General features: G+C 46.4%; 1 protein-coding gene across 1 annotated transcript in view; it reads left to right on the plus strand.

Annotated features, from left to right (window-relative positions):
* Positions 1-1,857: 1,857 nt before the first annotated feature.
* Positions 1,858-18,681, plus strand: part of rhot1a (ras homolog family member T1a) — a gene marked incomplete at its 5' end in the record, with an annotated part of 32,693 nt that continues 15,869 nt past the window's right edge. The window contains 13 exon segments of the mRNA XM_042307218.1: positions 1,858-1,959; positions 2,147-2,245; positions 3,201-3,309; positions 4,809-4,929; positions 5,455-5,539; positions 5,776-5,921; positions 6,113-6,213; positions 6,410-6,489; positions 6,491-6,541; positions 6,952-7,035; positions 10,139-10,261; positions 10,625-10,827; positions 13,394-13,516. Coding sequence (XP_042163152.1) covers positions 1,858-1,959; positions 2,147-2,245; positions 3,201-3,309; positions 4,809-4,929; positions 5,455-5,539; positions 5,776-5,921; positions 6,113-6,213; positions 6,410-6,489; positions 6,491-6,541; positions 6,952-7,035; positions 10,139-10,261; positions 10,625-10,827; positions 13,394-13,516 — 1,427 coding nt within the window.

Here is an 18,681-nt window from a genome sequence, read left to right on the forward strand (position 1 = left end):
GTAAATGAGTCTGTCTTTCTGCTGCAGAGACCCTGGCAGTATTCATTATGGCACACAAAATAAAACATTTTGCAACGTAAAATAAAAATAAGCATTTATTGGCCAAGTCCACATAGTAAATGAGCCCTTTTCAGTCAGTTTCTTTGTTTTATTTGGTGCCTAATGAACATGACCCCTCTGTCTTTCTGCTGACTGACTGAGTGTGCGCGCTGTGTGCTGAGACGCATTTCTATCATGGAGGAAAGTAGTTGGCTACATCACTCTTCCATTGGTCTCATGTGACAACCCAGTCACATGTCCTCTCTGGCTAGATTCATTACAGGATAAAAGTAGTGGAGGGGACGACGTGTTGGAACACACACACACACACAGAGAATACACACAGTCAGATGTGTTAAAGTGACAACCTGGTCAGGATCCGTTATGCAGTTGTACTGCACAAGGTTCATGGGTACTTGTACGTGATGCAACACTGTTCAGTCTCTACATATTTAACATCTGTACACTCTCTTCCCCCCTGTGTGGAATCAGCCCCTTGTCATGGCAACGCCACTGGTGTTTATAGCCTGGCTGTTTCTGGACCCTAGTTTCACATTGAGAGATGACGTTCTGCTTTCCATGACCTCATTTAGACCACTAAGAGGTTGGTCTTGCGGCTTGAGTGTTTTTTTCACTGAAGCACCATAAATCTGCAATGCACAACTCAAGCTGATTGAGAACCAATTGATGTGTAAGTAGTTAAAGAAGTGGGATAGGTGATTAGTCAGGTTTGTCATATACACATGGTTTAGTAGAATGAAATGCCGGCTTAACCCTTTATTTCAACAGTGGCGGCTGATGTCCTACAGTACCCATAATGGTTTTAGCTTTGTAAATGTAACCTTTATTTAACTAGGCAAGACAATTTAAGAACAAATTATTATTTACAATGACGGCCGACCCCCGGCCAAACCCGGATGATCCTGGGCCAATTGTCCACAAGAGAGACTCCCAATCATGGCCGGATGTGACGCAGCCTGGATTCAAACCAGGGACTGCAGTGACGCCTCTTGCGCTGAGATGCAGTGCCTTAGACTGCTGCGCCACTCGGGAACCCTAAAGATGTTACTAAAGTGAACATAATGGTTTCCTTTCTCCTTTCCAATACATGGTTGTTAGACCACAGCAGGGTATTTTTCTCTGTGTATTGTTCTAGCTGGTTTTGAGGTTACTGTATCTTTGTGTTTCTCAGTGTATTGTTCTAGCTGGTTTTGAGGTTACTGTGTCTTTGTGTTTCTCAGTGTATTGTTCTAGCTGGTTTTGAGGTTACTGTATCTTTGTGTTTCTCTGTGTTGTTCTAGCTGGTTTTGAGGTTACTGTATCTTTGTTTCTCAGTGTATTGTTCTAGCTGGTTTTGAGGTTACTGTATCTTTGTGTTTCTCAGTGTATTGTTCTAGCTGGTTTTGAGGTTACTGTATCTTTGTGTTTCTCTGTGTTGTTCTAGCTGGTTTTGAGGTTACTGTATCTTTGTTTCTCAGTGTATTGTTCTAGCTGGTTTTGAGGTTACTGTTCTTTGTGTTTCTCAGTGTATTGTTCTAGCTGGTTTTGAGGTTACTGTATCTTTGTGTTTCTCAGTGTATTGTTCTAGCTGGTTTTGAGGTTACTGTGTCTTTGTGTTTCTCAGTGTATTGTTCTAGCTGGTTTTGAGGTTACTGTGTCTTTGTTTCTCAGTGTATTGTTCTAGCTGGTTTTGAGGTTACTGTATCTTTGTGTTTCTCAGTGTATTGTTCTAGCTGGTTTTGAGGTTACTGTGTCTTTGTGTTTCTCAGTGTATTGTTCTAGCTGGTTTTGAGGTTACTGTATCTTTGTGTTTCTCAGTGCTCTGCCAAAAACCTGAAGAACATCTCAGAGCTGTTCTACTATGCCCAGAAGGCAGTGCTCCACCCTACAGGACCCCTGTACTGCCCAGAGGAGAAGGAGGTGAGGAGGGCAGAGGGAAAACTCCAGGTCCCTAGCTACCCTAACTATGTAGTTACTTTTCCTGGTCAGGTTACGCAATCAAAACGTTTCCTAGCGCTACCATGGGTACACAGGCAACATCTATTTTTTAGTTCTCCAAGAATATAATATTTTACATATTTCAAATGTATACTTTGTGTTTATTCAGATGAAGCCGTCTTGCATCAAGTCTCTAACTCGCATCTTCAAAGTGTCGGACCTGGACAACGATGGCATCCTCAACGACAAAGAACTCAACTTCTTCCAGGTAGGTGCCTCACTGTGGGAAAATAAACCTCGTGGGAAAACCTTTCTTGGCTGTAGCTGCAGGCTTGTGTGCTTTATCTGGCTGAAGTGAAATAACCTGATTTACTTCCTTTTCCAATGGCAGTTTATTTGAACTTGAGTGGAAGAGAGGGGGAGGGATAGGTTATTAGTGGGTTCACCGGTAGCCTGCAGACAGGTGGTTGATTTAGAAACCCTTTCAGAGCATCTCTTGTCCTCTAGTAAATGGGGCAAAGCTGTATACATATCTGCTTGTGACTTCATATATCCCAAACCACGTTACATTAGTAGCTGTGTCAGATTTGTTGGAATAGACTGGTTCTTTCCCATTTTGGTCTCACCGGACGTATGTTCAGCTGTGTTTAGGTGATGTGTGTTGAGTGATTTATTGTTGAAGCACTTGGATGCAGCATTGTGCTGTCTGTAGACTTTCATTCTTCACTCTAGTTCTGTGTGGATATAGTAGTTCTGTGTGGGTATAGTAGTTCTGTGTGGGTATAGTAGTTCTGTGTGGGTATAGTAGTTCTGTGTGGGTATAGTAGTTCTGTGTGGGTATAGTAGTTCTGTGTGGGTATAGTAGTTCTGTGTGGGTATAGTAGTTCTGTGTGGGTATAGTAGTTCTGTGTGGGTATAGTAGTTCTGTGTGGGTATTGTAGTTCTGTGTGGGTATTGTGGTTCTGTGTGGGTATAGTGGTTCTGTGTGGGTATTGTGGTTCTGTGTGGGTATTGTGGTTCTGTGTGGGTATTGTGGTTCTGTGTGGGTATTGTGGTTCTGTGTGGGTATTGTGGTTCTGTGTGGGTATAGTGGTTCTGTGTGGGTATTGTGGTTCTGTGTGGGTATTGTGGTTCTGTGTGGGTATTGTGGTTCTGTGTGGGTATAGTAGCTTTGTGTGGGTATTGTAGTTCTGTGTGGGTGACACGTGTTGTGTGTCTGGTAGAGGACGTGTTTCAACATGCCCCTGGCGCCCCAGGCCTTAGAGGATGTCAAGAACGTGGTGAGGAAGAACATGACGGACGGAGTTGAGGACAACGGACTCACGCTCAAAGGTGAGACTGACCACATTGTAGGCCTTCCCTTCTTTCATTCAGTTTCTCTATAATCTCTCTCTGTCTCTCCATCTCTCTCATTCAATCTCTCTATTGTCTCTCCATCTCCCTCATTCAATCTCTCTATTCTCTCTCCATCTCTCTCATTCAATCTCTCTATTCTCTCTCCATCTCTCTCATTCAATCTCTCTATTCTCTCTCCATCTCTCTCATTCAATCTCTCTTGTCTCTCCATCTCTCTCATTCAAACTCTCTATTCTCTCCATCTCTCTCATTCAATCTCTCTCTATTCTCTCCATCTCCCTCATTCAATCTCTCTATTCTCTCTCCATCTCTCTCATTCAATCTCTCTATTCTCTCTCCATCTCTCTCATTCAATCTCTCTATTCTCCCTCCATCTCTCTCATTCAATCTCTCTCTATTCTCTCTCCATCTCTCTCATTCAATCTCTCTTGTCTCTCCATCTCTCTCATTCAAACTCTCTATTCTCCCTCCATCTCTCTCATTCAATCTCTCTCTATTCTCTCTCCATCTCTCTCATTCAATCTCTCTTTCTCTCTCCATCTCTCTCATTCAATCTCTCTATTGTCTCTCCATCTCCTCATTCAATCTCTCTCTATTCTCTCTCCATCTCTCTCATTCAATCTCTCTCTATTCTCTCCCATCTCTCTCATTCAAACTCTCTCTTTCTCTCTCCATCTCTCTCATTCAAACTCTCTCTATTCTCCCTCCATCTCTCTCATTCAAACTCTCTCTATTCTCCTCCATCTCTCTCATTCAATCTCTCTCTATTCTCTCTCCATCTCTCTCATTCAATCTCTCTCTATTCTCCCTCCATCTCTCTCATTCAATCTCTCTCTATTCTCTCTCCATCTCTCTCATTCAATCTCTCTCTATTCTCCCTCCATCTCTCTCATTCAATCTCTCTCTATTCTCTCTCCATCTCTCTCATTCAAACTCTCTCTATTCTCTCTCCATCTCTCTCATTCAATCTCTCTCTATTCTCTCTCCATCTCTCTCATTCAATCTCTCTCTATTCTCTCTCCATCTCTCTCATTCAAACTCTCTCTATTCTCTCTCCATCTCTCTCATTCAAACTCTCTCTATTCTCTCTCCATCTCTCTCATTCAAACTCTCTCTATTCTCTCTCCATCTCTCTCATTCAAACTCTCTCTATTCTCTCTCCATCTCTCTCATTCAATCTCTCTCTATTCTCCCTCCATCTCTCTCATTCAATCTCTCTCTATTCTCCCTCCATCTCTCTCATTCAAACTCTCTCTATTCTCTCTCCATCTCTCTCATTCAAACTCTCTTTTCTCTTTCCATCTCTCTCTATTCTCTGCCCACTCTCCCTTGTACTCTCTTCTGTAACCTTCACTAAAGGTCATGCATGAATAACATATTTAATAACCCTTTACCAGTGTACTGTGTCCATCTCTAACGTTGTGTCTGGGTGTATCTCTGACGTGTGTCCATTCTTCACCCTGATTGGCCACTAGGGTTCTTGTTTCTGCACACGCTTTTCATCCAGAGGGGGCGTCATGAGACCACCTGGACGGTGCTGCGGAGGTTTGGGTACGACGACGACTTGGAGCTTCACCAGGAATACCTGTTCCCCCTGTGAGTGGACACTTGAACCCCCCTGGACCAGGGTCATGTACATTAGGGCACATCGTGGTAAAACGCTTTACAACGGAAAACAAAAACCACCTGTTCTGGACAAGTGTAGATAGTGATAACTTTCACTCTGTGTTTGAGCGCTTTCTTCCATTTCGCGCCTACAGAACACAACCCTGCCGTACATATGGGCAACTCTTACCTCTGGGCAGAAAGAGGGAGATATACACCTGTTTATGTAAGGCTGAACGAGCATAACAATGACTCTCTGGCCCCAATTCAGTTTCAGTCAATAGCAGATAAAGGACATCTGCTCTGCAGGCTCTCACTTTCTTTACACTGTGTCAAAGATGTTAACGTTGATGAAACCTACTGAACCATCAAGCTGTCTGTGGGTGCATCTTACACTACTTGTTATGACTTGCAAGCAGCACTAGGTCTTTCCCAGGGTGAGCCTTTTGAACAATGCCAGTTTAGCCATAGCACTTTTAATGAGATTAATCCGGAATGTTCTCTTGTCCGTGCCAGGCTAAAAATACCTGCTGACTGCACCACCGAGCTCAACCACAACGCGTACCTCTTCCTCCAGAGTGTCTTCGACAAGCACGACAAAGTAAGTCTTGGATGACATAACTCCTACTGTTGTGTTCCCTTCTGCGTTACACAGACAAACATTCACAGGTTTTCCCAAAGTCCCAGTTGGAAGTTTCCCGGAATCAGGAGTGAATAAGCAGGGAGGGAATCCTCCAACCGGCTTTTGGGAAAGTTACCAGAATATTGCAACCCTACACAAAGCTATCATATTTTTTAGAACAGTGGTCCTAACCTGTGTGTGTGTGTGTTTGTCAGGACAGAGACTGTGCCTTGTCTCCAGAGGAAGTCAAGGACCTGTTCAAAGTGTTTCCCTACATGCCTTGGGGCCCCGACGTCAACAACACCGTGTGTACCAACGACCAGGGCTGGATCACCTACCAGGGTTACCTGTCACAGTGGACGTGAGTTAGGCCAGCATACCTGGACTACACTGCCTGTTACCTCTGTCTAACTTGAATGATTTGGTAATGCAGTTATACAGCGCTTTGCTGAAACTCAAACTGCTTCACTTTCGTATGCTACCGTAGATGTGTACCAAAGCCCCCCACCGACAGACACACACTAACAGGCTTTCCATTGTCTGATTGGCCAGGTTAACGACGTACCTGGATGTGCAGCGCTGCTTGGAGTACCTGGGCTACCTTGGCTACTCAATCATCTGTGAGCAGGAATCCCAGGCAGCAGCCATCACAGGTAATGTGAGCGTGCGTGACTAAGTTTATATGCTTGTCATGTATTGGTGTTAATTATTGTGGCCTCTCTGTTGTGCATTTGAAACCTAATTAGTGGTGAGTTACTATAAATCTACAGTCACTGTAGTTGTGTGTTTGCGCGCACATGTATCTGTATATCTGTATATATTGTTCCTCACCCGTCTCTCCTCCCTCAGTGACCCGTAACAAGCGCATCGACCTGCAGAAGAAGCAGACGCAGCGCAGCGTGTTCCGCTGTAACATTCTGGGAGCCAGGGGGGAGTGGCAAGACCAGCTTCCTGCAGGCCTTTCTGGGTCGCAACCTGCTGGTGAGTCCCTGGAGCTACCGGACAACTGGGTGTATTCATTATGGCACACCCCAGCAAAATGTTTTGCAATGCAAAAATATATATATGTTTTTTTCTTATTGGACAAATTCAGGTAGTCCCTCCCTGTTTCATTCAGTTTTTTTCCTAATGTGGTGTCTAATGTACATGATCCTGGCTTTTCCATGGAAGACTCACTGCTACCTGCTAAGCACACATTTCTGTTTCATAGCTATTCTTAAGTAGCCAGGGTGACTTGGGCAGTCTGTTACTGTGTTACCAACTCCTTTAAGACATAGTTTGCTATCTATTATTATTATTATACAAACTTAACTATTTAGCAGTGAGGAATGACATGTACTGTTGTATCAATGTGGAGTGGTGAATGTGTGTTTTTCTGCGTTACTTAACAGAAACAGCGGAAGATCAGAGAAGACCATAAATCGTTTTACTCCATCAACACCACGTATGTCTACGGCCAGGAGAAGTACTTACTGGTGAGGCTGTGCATCTCTCTCTCCGTATCCATGCTTTCTGCCCGGTAACAAGATTAAAACCCCGGGAGATGGATTATAATACAGTTGTATAATTTATTATACTGTGTTTTATGTGTCTAGCAGTAAATCATAAGTGTTTTCCCCTCGTATGTTTTGGAAACTAATATGTTCAGTGCGACACAGTGAATATTAGAGAGGCCTTTCTGCTGAAACGTTGACATTGAACGGTCTCAACTATTTCACCCCTCTTCCCCCTTCTCCCCTCTTCACCCCTCTTCACCCCTCTTCACCCCTCTCCCCTCTTCACCCTTCTCCCCTCTTCTTCTCCCCTCTCTCCCCTCTTCTTCCCCCTCCCTCTCTCTCCCTCTTCACCCTTCTCCCCCTTCTCCCCTCTTCACCTCCCCCTTCCCCTCTTCTTCCCCTTCTCCTCTTCTCTCTCCCTCTTCACCCCTCTTCTTCCCCCCTCTCTCTTCACCCCTCTCTCCCCCTCTTCTCTTCCCCCTCTCCCCTCTTCTCCCCCTTCTCTCCCTTCTTCTCTCTCCTCTTCGCCCCTCTCTCCTCTTCTCCCTCTCCTCTTTCTTCTCCCCTCTTCACCCCTCTCTCCTCTTCACCCCTCTCTTCACCCCTCTCTCCCCTTCACCCCTCTCCCCTTCTCTCCTCTTCTCCTCCTCTTCTCCCCTCTTCACCCCTCTTCACCCCTTCTCTCCTCTTCACCCCTCTCTCCTCTTCACCCCTCTCTCCCTCTTCACCCCTCTTCACCCCTCTTCACCCCTCTCTCCTCTTCACCCCTCTCCCCTTTCACCCCTCTCTCCCTCTTCACCCCTCTCACCCCTCTTCACCCCTCTCTCTCTTCCCCCTCTTCACCCCCCTCTCTCCTCTTCACCCCTCTCTCCTCTTCCCTCTCTCCCTCTTCACCCCTCTCTCCCTCTTCACCCTCTCCTCTTCACCCCTCCCCTCTTCACCCCTCTCTCCTCTTCACCCCTCTCTCCTCTTCACCCTCTCTCCCCTTCACCCCTCTCTCCCTCTTTCACCCCTCTCTCCTCTTCACCCCTCTCTCCTCTTCTTCACCCCTCTCTCCTCTTCACCCCTCTCTCCTCTTCACCCCTCTCTCCTCTTCACCCCTCTCTCCCTTTCACCCCTCTCTCCTCTTCACCCCTCTCTCCTCTTCACCCCTCTTCCCCTCTCCTCTTCACCCCTCTCTCCTCTTCACCCCTCTCTCTCCTCTTCACCCCTCTCTCCTCTTCACCCCTCTCTCCTCTTCACCCCTCTCTCCTCTTCACCCCTCTCTCCCCTTCACCCCTCTCTCCCCTTCACCCCTCTCCTCTTCACCCCTCTTCACCCTTCTCTCCTCTTCACCCCTCTCTCCTCTTCACCCCTCTCTCCTCTTCACCCCTCTCTCCTCTTCACCCCTCTCTCCTCTTCACCTCTCTCCCCTCTTCACCCCTTCTCCCCTCTTCACCCCTCTTCACCTCTCTCCCTCTCTTCACCCTCCTCCTCTTCTCTCTCCTCTTCACCCTCTCCCCTCTTCACCCTCTCTCTCCTCTTCACCCTTCTCTCCTCTTCACCCCTCTCTCCTCTTCTCCCTCTCCCCTCTTCCCCCTCTTCACCCCTCTCTCTCCCCTTCTCCCCTCTTCACCCCTTTCTCCTCTTCTTCGCCCCTCTCTCCTCTTCTCCCCTCTCTCCTCTTCTCTCCTCTTCTCCCCCTCTCTCTCCCCTCTCTCCTCTTCTCTCTCTCTCTTCCTCTCTCCTCTTCTCTCTCCTCTTCACCCCTCTCTCCTCTTCACCCCTCTCTCCCCTTCTCCCCTTTCACCCCTCTCTCCTCTTCTCCCCTTCACCCCTCTTCACCCTTCTCTCCTCTTCTCTCCTCTTCTCCCCTCTTCACCCCTCTCTCCTCTTCTCCCCTCTTCACCCCTTTCTCCTCTCTCCTCTCTCCTCTTCTCCCCTCTCTCCTCTTCACCCCTCTTTCACCCCTCTCTCCTCTTCTCCCCTCTTCACCCCTCTCTCCTCTTCTTCTCTCCCTCTTCACCCCTCTCCTCTTCTCTCCCTCTTCACCCCTCTCTCCTCTTTTTCTCCTCTCTCCCCTTCACCCCTCTCTCCTCTTCTCCCCTCTCTCCCCTTCACCCCTCTCTCCCCTTCTCCCCTCTTCTCTCTCCTCCACCCCTCTTCACCCTTCTCTCCTCTTCACCCCTCTCTCCTCTTCTCTCTCCTCTTCACCCCTCTCTCCTCTTCACCCCTCTCTCCCCTTCACCCCTCTCTCTCTCCCCTTTCACCCCTCTCTCCTTCTCTTCACCCTCTCTCCTCTTCACCCCTCCTCTTTCACCCCTCCTCCTCTTCACCCCTCTCTCCTCTTCTCCCCTCTTCACCCTCTCTCCCCTTCACCCCTCTCTCCCCTTCTCCCCTTCACCCCTCTCTCCTCTTCTTCCTCTTCACCCTCTCTCCTCTTCACCCCTCTCTCCTCTTCACCCCTCTCTCCTCTTCACCCCTTTCTCCTCTTCACCCCTCTCCTCTTCACCCCTCTCTCCTCTTCACCCCTCTCTCCCTCTTCTCCCCTCTTCACCCCTCTCTCCTCTTCACCCCTCTTCACCCCTTCTCTCCTCTTCACCCCTCTCTCCTCTTCTCCCCTCTCTCCCTCTTCACCCCTCTCTCTCTTCACCCCTCTCTCCCCCTCTTCACCCCCTCTCTCCTCTTCTCCCCTCTTCACCCTTCTCTCCTCTTCACCCCTCTCTCCTCTTCTCCCCTCTTCACCCCTCTCTCCTCTTCTCCCCTCTTCACCCCTTTCTCCTCTTCTCCCCTCTCTCCTCTTCTCTTCTTCACCCCTCTCTCCTCTTCTCCCCTCTCTCCTCTTCTCTCCTCTTCACCCTTCTCTCCTCTTCACCCTTCTCTCCTCTTCACCCCTCTCTCCTCTTCTCCCCTCTTCACCCCTCTCTCCTCTTCACCCCTCTTCACCCCTCTCCTCTTCTCCCCTCTCTCCTCTTCTCCCCTCTTCTCCTCTTCTCCCCTCTTCACCCCCTTCCTCTTCCCCCTCCTCCCCTCTTCACCCCTCTCCCCTCTTCACCCCCCTCTCCTCTTCTCCCCGCTTCTCTCCTCTTTTGTCTCCCTGTAGCTTCATGAGGTGATGCCAGACTTTGACTTCCTCTCAGAGGAGGACCTGGCGTGTGACGTGGTCTGTCTGGTGTATGACGTCAACAACCCGCGCTCCTTTGAGTACTGTGCCAAGGTCTACAAGGTGTGTACAGTACCTAACTGACAAACTGTATCAAATCCATCAGTCCTTAGTTTAGTCCTGGGCCTGTATTCACCACATGTCTATAGTAGGAGGACTGATCTTGGATCAGGTCCCTCCCTGTCCATGTAATCCTATTCGTTATGATCTAAAAGGCTAAACTGATCCTAGATCAGCACTCCACTTGAGATGCTTTGTGAATATGGGCCCTGATCCTTGATTCACTAACCTGGAATAGAGGGACTTCTCAGCTTTCAGCTTTTCACCTTCTGAAACTGTTTACCAAAATGTTATGATATCAACAATCCTTATCTCGTCTTGTTCTTATAACTAACCTCTGAACTTGAACCTTTTGACCTATGACAGCAATACTTCATGGACAGCAAGACGCCGTGCATGATGATCGCCTCCAAGTCAGACCTGCACGAGGCGCGCCAGCACTACAGCCTGACCCCGCTGGACTTCTGCCGCAAGAACAAGCTGCACCCGCCCCAACCCTGGACCTGCAACACGGTGGACGCCCCCAACAAGGACCTCTACACCAAACTCACCACCATGGCCATGTACCCGTGAGTATAGTCCCCTCAAAGACCTCTATACCAAACTCACCACCATGGCCATGTACCCGTGAGTATAGTCCCCAACAAGGACCTCTACACCAAACTCACCACCATGGCCATGTACCCGTGAGTATAGTCCCCTCAAAGACCTCTATACCAAACTCACCACCATGGCCATGTACCCGTGAGTATAGTCCCCTCAAAGACCTCTATACCAAACTCACCACCATGGCCATGTACCCGTGAGTATAGTCCCCTCAAAGACCTCTATACCAAACTCACCACCATGGCCATGTACCCGTGAGTATAGTCCCCAACAAGGACCTCTACACCAAACTCACCACCATGGCCATGTACCCATGAGTATAGTCCCCTCAAAGACCTCTATACCAAACTCACCACCATGGCCATGTACCTGTGAGTATAGTCCCCTCAAAGACCATAGTGGTCCTAATTCCATCCTCTGACTTCACCGTCACCCCGTCGTCTTTTCCTCCAGCCAGCCCTCTGTGACCTCGTTACATCCTGTATGACTTCTCCAGACACCCCTGGCTTTCTATTGATCCCCTGTGTATGAGCAGGGGTGAGCCCAGCCCCCCACTGTCCTCCATGTCTCCCTTCCTCTCTAGTCCTACATTAAGCTGCTTCTTCCTGAGAGGGTGAGATATTTTAGGTGCTGTTTTATTTCAGTTCCTTAGCGTTGGCAACTGTCAATGTGTTGTGGTACTGTAAGGTGATGACTAGGCCATTTTAAGTCCCAAAACGAAGGTAATCCACTGAAAATCCTTTGGCCTTGAAGGAAGTCTCCCCAGTCAGCTGTACTGAATGGGTGTTATTGACTTGTTGACAGTCTTAGCCATTCATTCTCTATGAGAGGTAGAGTTAGTCTTGTACTTTATTTCAGAGATTAGCCATTGGATTAGATTAATGTCCATTTAATTGAGCCTTAAATCTCAGCTTTACAGGGAAGAACTCCCGTTATCTAATGTTAAAAGCATTGTCTTTCCCAAGGCATAGAGGCCTATAGCTAAGAATCCAGGCCCTCGCTCTTCAAATGACGACTCTAGGATGGAAATCTTTTGACAGAAATAATCAGCAGCTTGTGCTCTATACACTACAGTGCTTCACCTGTTTCAGACATCTCTCTTGATAGTGAACAGAGTTCTTTATGTAGTTAGGGCACTACTATTATTCTGCGTTCGTTGGGGATTTGGTACGGACTGTTTCAGTACCGTCTCCGGCTGCAGATCGACTGTAGGTCAGAGTGACTCATGCTATATAACCCAGGCCAACAGATACGATTATAATGGTTTAGTTCCATGTATTTTAATGGTCAATCTGGAGATTCTGAGACGAGTTAGCTGTTTTTATTCACTTTCTCATCACTTTGCCACTATTTCCTTCATTCTCTGTGGCTTTCCCCCTCTTCTACCTAAGGATGATTGTGGTATTACCACTAATGAAAGGTGTATGTTATTACAGAGGACATGTCTCCTTCTGTATGTTATTACAGAGGACATGTCTCCTCCTGTATGTTATTACAGAGGACATGTCTCCTCCTGTATGTTATTACAGAGGACATGTCTCCTCCTGTATGTTATTACAGAGGACATGTCTCCTCCTGTATGTTATTACAGAGGACATGTCTCCTCCTGTATGTTATTACAGAGGACATGTCTCCTCCTGTATGTTATTACAGAGGACATGTCTCCTTCTGTATGTTATTACAGAGGACATGTCTCCTGTATGTTATTACAGAGGACATGTCTCCTGTATGTTATTACAGAGGACATGTCTCCTTCTGTATGTTATTACAGAGGACATGTCTCCTTCTGTATGTTATTACAGAGGACATGTCTCCTCCTGTATGTTATTACAGAGGACATGTCTCCTCCTGTATGTTATTACAGAGGACATGTCTCCTTCTGTATGTTATTACAGAGGACATGTCTCCTTCTGTATGTTATTACAGAGGACATGTCTCCTCCTGTATGTTATTACAGAGGACATGTCTCCTCCTGTATGTTATTACAGAGGACATGTCTCCTTCTGTATGTTATTACAGAGGACATGTCTCCTTCTGTATGTTATTACAGAGGACATGTCTCCTCCTGTATGTTATTACAGAGGACATGTCTCCTCCTGTATGTTATTACAGAGGACATGTCTCCTCCTGTATGTTATTACAGAGGACATGTCTCCTCCTGTATGTTATTACAGAGGACATTTGTCGTATGTATGTATGTATGTATGTATTTATGTATGTGAAGAATGTTCCTCAAGATATGTAACTTTCATAATGCTCAGTACTTAGTTCTTACCACTTTCTCTGTATTACAGTACTTAGTAAAGTAATAACCAATCTTCTTTGCCTTTGTTACTGATGCAGTTATTATTTCATAACTCAGTCACCCAAAGTCCAAGCCCCCCCCCATCTGGTGCTAGAACAGGGTCTGTCTTTCAGGGTTCTGCCATCCCACGGTGATGTTTCCATGGAAACGTGTACAAATGTGGATCTGACTTAATCTTTGTGTGTTTGTATGTGCGTGCGTGTGTTGTGATTGTGTCTCCTCAGCCACGCCAAGCTCCGCTGCATGTGTACCTGCAACAGGTGTACCTTCTGCATCTGTCAGAACATCCTCCGGTCCCAGCTACTGACAAATATAAAGGCCAAATTCTACAGTGTTGTTCTGAACAGGTCCATACTGTAAATACTGTAGTGTTTAACAGCCCTTCCTCTCTCTCTCTCTCTCTCTCTCTCTCTCTCACTCTCACTCTGACTCTCTCTGACTTTCTGACTCCCCCATGAGGCGGGAGACCCTAGCTTTCTAACCTGGGTGAAGGTTTTTCTCCTCTTCTCCCTCAATGCTTCCTCATAGTCAGGTTTACACTGCATATCCACAATGGAAAACTGGAAAAAATGAAAAATCGATTTGTTTATTTTTATAATTGATGTCAAAGGTTGTGGAAGGGGGTGCACTGAGTTTTGTTTTTATAGGACGACTGTGAGAAGGTTCTGGTGACTTAAAAAAAAAAAAGAATGATGCTGACTCCTCTATCTATGATCCCCACGGAAATGAGCCCAATAACATATATATTTTATGGCTGACTTTTTTACCATAGCCTATACATGGCACTCTACCAATGTTCCCTATAAACTGCACACGCGTGTGGCTGCACACCTCCTACAGCACTGCCGTGTAGAAGAAATGCCTTGCTACGCAGAGACCAAGAGATTGAACTTCAATAAGTTCACCCAATTAGTTTGCACTATATAGATTACATTTTTTTCTGTGATCTAATCAACATTATATCAGCCCATTTTCATTGCAACAAACCAAAACAAATTGAACTTTGCAAGATTGAGTCTGTGATTTTTGTTGTAGGCAGAGCCAGAGCACAAACGGAGTAAAGTTCTATTGGTCAAGTAGCCCACAAGCGTCTTTCAGTCACCCGCGAGTGAATGAGCTTTTCAGATCAGAGCCTCCTGTGTGCACATTAATTGATATTCTTTGCTAGTTAGCGAGTTATTATCCCAGTTATAGGTTTTGCCAAGGCTAATTCTGTGTTCTTATACTCAAACAAAATAAATGGGTATCCAAATCAGGGCCCCTGGGCATGTGCCCGATTGGTAATCCAGCCATGCCTAAAGTACTCCAAAATTAGATCAATTTAGCTTTTATTTTGGTGATTTTCTAGTTCTCAAAGATTATATTATAAAATATATAGGTCAATTATCTTTTCTACAAACTTTGTCTGGTTTAGTCGTTTTAAGTTTAAACTGAAAGCGTTTTTCAAAAACGTGTGTGTATACATACATACATACAGTTGAAGTCAGAAGTTTACATACACCTTAGCCAAATACATTTAAACTCAGTTTTTCACCATTCCTGACATTTAATCCTAGTAAAAATTCCATGTCTTAGGTCAGTTAGGATCACCACTTTATTTTAAGAATGTGAAATGTCAGAATAATAGTAGAGAGGATTATTTATTTCAGCTTTCATTTCTTTCATCACATTCCCAGTGGGTCAGAAGTTTACATACACTCAATTAGTATTTGGTAGCATTACCTTTTAAATTCTTTAACTTGGGTCAAACGTTTCGGGTAGCCTTCCACAAGCTTCCCACAATAAGTTGGGTGAATTTTGGCCCATTCCTCCTGACAGAGCTGGTGTAACTGAGTCAGGTCTGTAGGCCTCTGCTCGCACACACTTTTTCAGTTCTGCCCACACATTTTCTATAGGATTGAGGTCAGGGCTTTGTGATGGCCACTCCAATACCTTGACTTTGTTGTCCTTAAGCCATTTTGTCACAACTTTGGAAGTATGTTTGGGGTCATTGTTCACTTGGAAGACCCATTTGCGACCAAGCTTTAACTTCCAGACTTATGTCTTGAGATGTTGCTTCAATATATCCACATAATTTTCCTGCCTCATGATGCCATCTATTTTGTGAAGGGTCCCTCCTGCAGCAAAGCACCCCCACAACATGATGCTGCCACCCTCGTGCTTCACGGTTGGGATGGTGTTCTTCGGCTTGCAAGCCTCCCCCTTTTTCCTCCAAACATAACAATGGTCAATATGGCCAAACAGTTCCATTTTTGTTTCAACAGACCAGAGGACATTTCTCCAAAAAGTACGGTCTTCGTCCCCATGTGCAGTTGCAAACCGTAGGCTGGCTTTTTTATGGCGGTTTTGGAGCAGTGGCTTCTTCCTTGCTGAGCGGCCTTTCAGGTTATGTTGATATAGGACTCGTTTTTACTGTGGATACTTTTGTACCTGTTTCCTCTAGCATCTTCACAAGGTCCTTTGCTGTTCTGGGATTGATTTGCACTTTTCGTACCAAAGTACGCATCATCTCTAGGAGACAATGCGTCTCCTTCCTGAGCGGTATGATGGCTGCGTGGTCCCATGGTGTTTATACTGGCGTACTATTGTTTGTACAGATGAACGTGGTACATTCAGGCTTTTGGAAATTGCTCCCAAGGATGAACCAGACTTGTGGAGGTCTACCATTTTTTTTCTGAGGTCTTGGCTGATTTCTTTTGATTTTCCCATGGTGTCAAACAAAGAGGCACTGAGTTTGAAGGCAACAGTTTAGCAGTGGTGGTGCGCCACGGCAATAGTTTAGCAGTGGTGGTGCGCCGCGGCAACAGTTTAGCAGTGGTGGTGCGCCACGGCAATAGTTTAGCAGTGGTGGTGCGCCGCGGCAACAGTTTAGCAGTGGTGGTGCGCCGCGGCCAACAGTTTAGCAGTGGTGGTGCGCCGCGTCAACAGTTTAGTTTAGTGGTGGTGCGCCGCGCCAACAGTTTAGCAGTGGTGGTGCGCCGCGCCAACAGTTTAGCAGTGGTGGTGCGCCGCGCCAACAGTTTAGCAGTGGTGGTGCGCCGCGTCAACAGTTTAGCAGTGGTGGTGCGCCGCGTCAACAGTTTAGCAGTGGTGGTGCGCCGCGTCAACAGTTTAGCAGTGGTGGTGCGCCGCGTCAACAGTTTAGCAGTGGTGGTGCGCCGCGCCAACAGTTTAGCAGTGAGGTCAGCTGTAAGGTAACATAATACTGTAGGTCAGCTGTAAGGTAACATAATACTGTAGGTCAGCTGTAAGGTAACATAATACTATAAGGTAACATCAAATCAAAATCAAATCAAATTTATTTATATAGCCCTTCGTACATCAGCTGATATCTCAAAGTGCTGTACAGAAACCCAGCCTAAAACCCCAAACAGCAAGCAATGCAGGTGTAGAAGCACGGTGGCTAGGAAAAACTCCCTAGAAAGGCCAAAACCTAGGAAGAAACCTAGAGAGGAACCAGGCTATGTGGGGTGGCCAGTCCTCTTCTGGCTGTGCCGGGTGGAGATTATAACAGAACATGGCCAAGATGTTCAAATGTTCATAAATGACCAGCATGGTCGTATAATAATAAGGCAGAACAGTTGAAACTGGAGCAGCAGCACGGCCAGGTGGACTGGGGACAGCAAGGAGTCATCATGTCAGGTAGTCCTGGGGCATGGTCCTAGGGCTCAGGTCCTCCGAGAGAGAGAGAGAGAAAGAGAGAATTAGAGAACGCACACTTAGATTCACACAGGACACCGAATAGGACAGGAGAGGTACTCCAGATATAACAAACTGACCCTAGCCCCCCGACACATTAACAACTGCAGCATAAATACTGGAGGCTGAGACAGGAGGGGTCAGGAGACACTGTGGCCCCATCCGAGGACACCCCCAGACAGGGCCAAACAGGAAGGATATAACCCCACCCACTTTGCCAAAGCACAGCCCCCACACCACTAGAGTGATATCTTCAACCACCAACTTACCATCCTGAGACAAGGCTGAGTATAGCCCACAAAGAACTCCGCCATGGCACAACCCAAGGGGGGGCGCCATCCCAGACAGGATGACCACATCAGTGAATCAACCCACTCAGGTGACGCACCCCTTCCAGGGACGGCAAGAGAGAGCCCCAGTAAGCCAGTGACTCAGCCCCTGTAATAGGGTTAGAGGCAGAGAATCCCAGTGGGAAGAGGGGAACCGGCCAGGCAGAGACAGCAAGGGCGGTTCGTTGCTCCAGAGCCTTTCCGTTCACCTTCCCACTCCTGGGCCAGACTACACTCAATCATATGACCCACTGAAGAGATAAGTCTTCAGTAAGGACTTAAAGGTTGAGACCGAGTTTGCGTCTCTGACATGGGTAGGCAGACCGTTCCATAAAAATGGAGCTCTATAGGAGAAAGCCCTGCCTCCAGCTGTTTGCTTAGAAATTCTAGGGACAATTAGGAGGCCTGCGTCTTGTGACCGTAGCGTACGTGTAGGTATGTACGGCAGGACCAAATCGGAGAGATAGGTAGGAGCAAGCCCATGTAATGCTTTGTAGGTTAGCAGTAAAACCTTGAAATCAGCCCTTGCTTTGACAGGAAGCCAGTGTAGAGAGGCTAGCACTGGAGTAATATGATCAAATTTTTTGGTTCTAGTCAGAATTCGAGCAGCCGTATTTAGTACTAACTGAAGTTTATTTAGTGCTTTATCCGGGTAGCCGGAAAGTAGAGCATTGCAGTAGTCTAACCTAGAAGTGACAAAAGCATGGATTAATTTCTCTGCATCATTTTTGGACAGAAAGTTTCTGATTTTTGCAATGTTACGTAGATGGAAAAAAGCTGTCCTTGAAATGGTCTTGATATGTTCTTCAAAAGAGAGATCAGGGTCCAGAGTAACGCCGAGGTCCTTCACAGTTTTATTTGAGACGACTGTACAACCATTAAGATGAATTGTCAGATTCAACAGAAGATCTCTTTGTTTCTTGGGACCTAGAACAAGCATCTCTGTTTTGTCCAAGTTTAAAAGTAGAAAGTTTGCAGCCATTATCTTCCTTATGTCTGAAACACATGCTTCTAGCAAGGGCAATTTTGGGGCTTCACCATGTTTCATTGAAATGTACAGCTGTGTGTCATCCGCATAGCAGTGAAAGTTAACATTATGTTTTCGAATAACATCCCCAAGAGGTAAAATATATAGTGAAAACAATAGTGGTCCCAAAACGGAACCTTGAGGAACACCGAAATTTACAGTTGATTTGTCAGAGGACAAACCATTCACAGAGACAAACTGATATCTTTCCGACAGATAAGATCTAAACCAGGCCAGAACTTGTCCGTGTAGACCAATTTGGGTTTCCAATCTCTCCAAAAGAATGTGGTGATCATAATACTTAATACTATAGGTCAGCTGTAAGGTAACATAATACTATAGGTCAGCTGTAAGGTAACATAATGCTGTAAGGTAACATAATACTATAAGGTAACATAATATTATAAGGTAACATAATACTATAGGTCTGCTGTAAGGTAACATAATACTATAAGGT

The sequence above is a fragment of the Oncorhynchus tshawytscha genome, linkage group LG27, assembly GCF_018296145.1.
Source record: "Oncorhynchus tshawytscha isolate Ot180627B linkage group LG27, Otsh_v2.0, whole genome shotgun sequence".
NCBI classification, from domain to species: Eukaryota; Metazoa; Chordata; class Actinopteri; order Salmoniformes; family Salmonidae; genus Oncorhynchus; species Oncorhynchus tshawytscha.